General features: G+C 33.6%; 1 protein-coding gene across 2 annotated transcripts; it reads right to left on the minus strand.

Annotated features, from left to right (window-relative positions):
• Positions 1–217: 217 nt before the first annotated feature.
• On the minus strand, positions 218–2,985 carry LOC119832540 (28 kDa heat- and acid-stable phosphoprotein-like). Of its 2 annotated transcripts, none has more exons than XM_038356204.1 (6): positions 2,817–2,985; positions 2,609–2,699; positions 2,274–2,373; positions 1,869–1,996; positions 1,055–1,240; positions 218–728 (listed from the first exon to the last, which is right to left on the minus strand). In XM_038356204.1, the coding sequence occupies exons 1-6, from the start codon at positions 2,824–2,826 to the stop codon at positions 725–727; spliced, it is 519 nt and encodes a 172-aa protein (XP_038212132.1). In that variant the 5' UTR covers positions 2,827–2,985; the 3' UTR covers positions 218–724. The 2 variants fall into 2 exon arrangements, with proteins under 2 accessions (XP_038212132.1, XP_038212131.1); XM_038356203.1 differs by having other exon boundaries at positions 1,050–1,240; positions 2,817–2,984.
• Between the last annotated feature and the right edge of the window lie 1,552 nt (positions 2,986–4,537).

Raw genomic sequence — 4,537 nt, forward strand, 5'->3', positions numbered from 1 at the left:
TGTAAGTCATTATGTATGATGAATGAAGTAAGGATCAGGTAGAACAAAAGAAAAAAAAGTGTTGGAAAACTTTCAAAATTTTATTAAATAGATACATTTTTGCATATAAAAATTATCTAGTGAGGCTATCTAATAATTAATTAGAACTAAGACAAATAAAATGGATAATAATATTGAAAATGCACAAATAAACACGTATCATTTCTTTTCGCGTACAATTGTTTAAAATTTAATTGAACACAGGGTAAAATTTCAAGGTACATGTAAGTAATTTCAAAATCCAATAAAATGAAGAAGTAAATGTTTGAACAGCTTTATATATCATATATAATTTACATGCAAATTGTCCACATTTATACGGTACAATAATGGCGAAGCGGTTTATGAATAATATTACATAAACTAATCACTTCCTCGTACAAATCCAAAAATCATGTTTTCGTAAAATATGTTTTCATTGGAAGTGTCCTTATTGCATTGCACATTCAATTATCTATTAATTCAATACGAACAACTTCCAACATCAATAAACTGGTACATAATATATAATAAAACAAAATTGTTGTTATTGAACATTATTTTTAAAGTGTGATTTGTGAACTGTTGGCCATAGACGACAGAAAGTTCAGGTATAATAAATATTCATTGAGTGAATTTAAGTCATCCTTAATGATCACGAAGAACCAAAAATGGTGATTTCCACACTTGAGTCCAGAGTATATGTCTACCTGTAAAAATTATTATATTAATAAGTTCTGCAATTATTGGAAAATTTTGCGACCGATAAATTAAATTCTAAATATCGCACGTTTTAAATTTGAAGTAGTTTAATAGATGCTATTATACATATGAACCTTCCTTTTAAATCACTATCTATAAAAAATACCCATAAAAATCAGTTGCGCAGTTTTAAAGATTTAAGCATACATAGGAACATAGTGACATAACGGTGTCGTGACATGAGCCTACCTCAGCTCCCTCCCTATCTTTAGAAGCCATCTACAAAAAAATGACATATACAACACTTGAAGGCAAATTTGGTATGTTACCTTACTTCTTCTTCGTAGTCTCCTCCTTGGCCTTCTTCTCGGCCTCGCGTCTCTTGGCCGCCTCCTCCCGCTGCTGGCGGATGATCGCGAGCCGCGCGAGGTCCGCCCGCGCCTGGTCCGTCTTGCCCTCCGCGTGCGCCTTCTGATACGCCGCGGCGGCTCGCTGCCGTTCTATTTCTTCGCGTTCACGCCTGGAACGGACGATTTCATGTTGTTCATTTTGTGTAGCGATATTTGTTAAAGCCACTTGGGGATGTAAGTAAATTATTGAAAAATTTATTTATTCATCATAACAAGTAGTTTTTCAAAATTTTTTGGCCTATAATAGATGGCTAGAGTCAGAACATTTTTGAGTCAAGCACGCTACGGCACGAATTGGGTCAGCTTAGACCGGGGAAGTACCACACCCGCACAGAAAACTGGCGTGAAATATTGGCATGCCACTGTGTTTCATACGGCGAGTGGGGGAGCCGGAGACCCGTTTCCTTTTCCTCACCCGTCCCAGTCCATGCCTTCTTTCCAGTTGTTAATCCTTTCGTTTTCCCTCACTCCATAAAAGCAGGCAGCGCATTTGCAGAGGCACTACCTGGGCAAATGTCCATGGGCGGTGGTGAATGCTTACCGGCTGGCAAACCACCAGCTCAGTTGCCCGCTATGACATAAAACTCATTTCAATATTGATTTCACATGTTGTGTCAAACATGACTATTTTTAATACTGTATTCATACTGAAACACCTCAAAGCATTAATGCAATAATTACTTATTAGGTAACAACTGAGTTTGAGGACAATATAACTAATTACTTAAACTTTTTTACCTTGATAGTTGAGGTTTCTCTCCTTCACCGAGATTGTCCAAATTTGATAATTTCTTATTTTTTTTAACTACTCGGTTAGGATTCTCAACTTCTATCAAAGCTGACACACCTTTTGCTTTGGCTGGGGCCTGAAACAATGTTTATTTATATATTTATATTTTTTGCTAAAACTTTACCATTAACCTTAGTCTAATTATAAATGTTAACATTTAGCGGTCTTTTTAATTAATTAGATAATAAGTACTGCAAGTTATCTTATAATGTAATCATAAGCAATGATGTATATTATTCCACCTGTAGGTTTGGCAGGTGCTTAACACATAAAAGATATATGAAAAGCCTTTAGTGACCAATACCCAAGTCTTAAAGTTCAATTGATGGAGCTGTAGGTGGGTAAATTTTTACCTCATCATCAGAATCAGTTTCATCACTGCTGCCAGATCCAGACTTATTTCCTTCAGACTCTTCTTCACTTGAGCTTTCATCTCCATGTTCCTTTCTCCATCTGAAATATTTTTAATAATAGTTTTAGATACTGGCACCAGAAATGTTTTTTATACATTAGGCACTAGAACTAACAGTAAATCTTTAAACATGGACTGCAAAATTTACAGTATGTGTTTGATGTGCAACAATGTTACTCTTCTTGATAAAATTATATTTTAATGAACAATGCTCAAACAAACGCTTTATGTGTTTAAATGATCGAGTCATTCATTTGACATAAAAACCAAACTTACTTTTTTTTCAGTTCTTCCTGTTTACGCTGTTCTTCTAACTCTTCTGGGCTAGTAAATTTACGGTTACGCCCCTTGTGATTGGTGTACTTTCCTGAAAACAGAATCCGATTAATTGAACAGGTTAAAACCCAAACAAAAAGCACATTTGAAATAACATTGGCCGACATTGAAACATTGTAGTGATAAATGAATATATCATTTCACTTACCACGTGGCATTCTGTCGAAAACTTTGGTTCAGAGTTTAGGGCCTAATAGAAGTATTTTAGTTTATTTGATAATTATCAAAAATAAAAAGAATTATTTAATTTTGGACGAATTTAACTTTGACGTCAAAATTAAAACGATTGACGATTCCGAATAGAACAGATAACATATTTACTCCCTTAATGTTGCCATTTTCATCAATGTCCTACAGATATCATAAAATAAGGTTAGGTAGTTTCTATAAAATATAGTACAAGCTTATAAATAAATAGCTTATTAATTAATGATACTCATAATATTGTTATGTCATTACAATGATTAATAGAATACCATGAAATTATTCCTTAGGATGAGAAATTGCTTGTCTTATAAGTATTCTTTCCAACAATAGATGGCGTATAAGTAGCGTAATTAGACTATTATAATTTATATAACGTAAGTACTACTAAAAACGGTGTAAAAGTAGTTAAAAGGGTGAAGGAAAAAATCGTGGCGAAACTGGTATGTCCAAGAATTAAAAGTTCGACGACATGTGACATCCGCCCACCCGCACTTGGCCAACGTGGTGGATTTAAGCCTGAACCCTCATAGGAGCCCTGTGTCCCAGCTGTGGGAACATATATGGGCTGATGATAATGATAATGATGGAGTACTAGTAACTGCAATCAACTACTCAAAAGTGAGTACATCTGTGACACTATAGATATATAGTGTATACACTATAGATATATTATGATTTATGGATGATAGTGTGTACACTATAGATATATTTGAATCTATACATACATATAAGTTGAAGATTGTATGTTTGTTACTTGGACGCGCTAATCTCAGGAACTCCTGGACCTATATGGAAGAAATTCGAAACAGAGATAGTTTGAAACTTAAGAAAGGTTTTTATCTTTCCAAAACAATGAGAGCTACGCGGGGAACATCTTGGGACTATCAATCTTTTCCTTATTAAGTTTTTTTGGTTCTGAAGAATATTTTGATCAACCGTTTTTATGGAAAGGATTTTCTGTGTAAGACAATAATATAAAAAGACGAAATAACAAGAAGAAAGGAATAGGGCAGGCCCTAAGACAGGTCTTAATTAAGCAATAACATAAATATTATTATAAATATATTAAATTGAAAACCCTGGCCCCATTTTGTGCCGTGGGCCATTTTAAAAATAAAAAGTGACAAATATTTTAGTAGTTATTCCTTATCGTTTGATACCCATGAAGTTGTTAAAAACATAATATTTAATTCCACATTTTGTGACAGTCGCGACTCGATGTCACCGATTTTCCTCAAACATAGCTAAGAAGCACTACAAAGAAACTGGCTGTCAAACAAAAAAGTCGCCGGTCTATCCGTTTGAGAGCTACGACGCAACACAAAGACAAACAGACATCGACGTCAAACTTGTAACAACCCTCTTTTTGTGTCAGGGGCTAAATAGTTTTTATTTAAATGTAATTATTATAATACTATTACAATAAAAAAGAAATGTCATCTTAGTATTATATAGTTACAAAAAATACATTTTACACTAAATTTTGCAATTATATGAAACAAAAATATATACATTACTTTACGAAGTATATATAAGAAGAAATGCATAAAAAATATTTTAATGAGGGTATTTTAATGAAAATAAGAAACACTCTCTGAAAAAAGTTAGGTACTAAGGACATTGTATAATAAGGAAAAATTGTGTTTCGACAGAACGAAAAGA

The sequence above is a fragment of the Zerene cesonia genome, chromosome 15 (assembly GCF_012273895.1).
Source record: "Zerene cesonia ecotype Mississippi chromosome 15, Zerene_cesonia_1.1, whole genome shotgun sequence".
NCBI lineage: Eukaryota > Metazoa > Arthropoda > Insecta > Lepidoptera > Pieridae > Zerene > Zerene cesonia.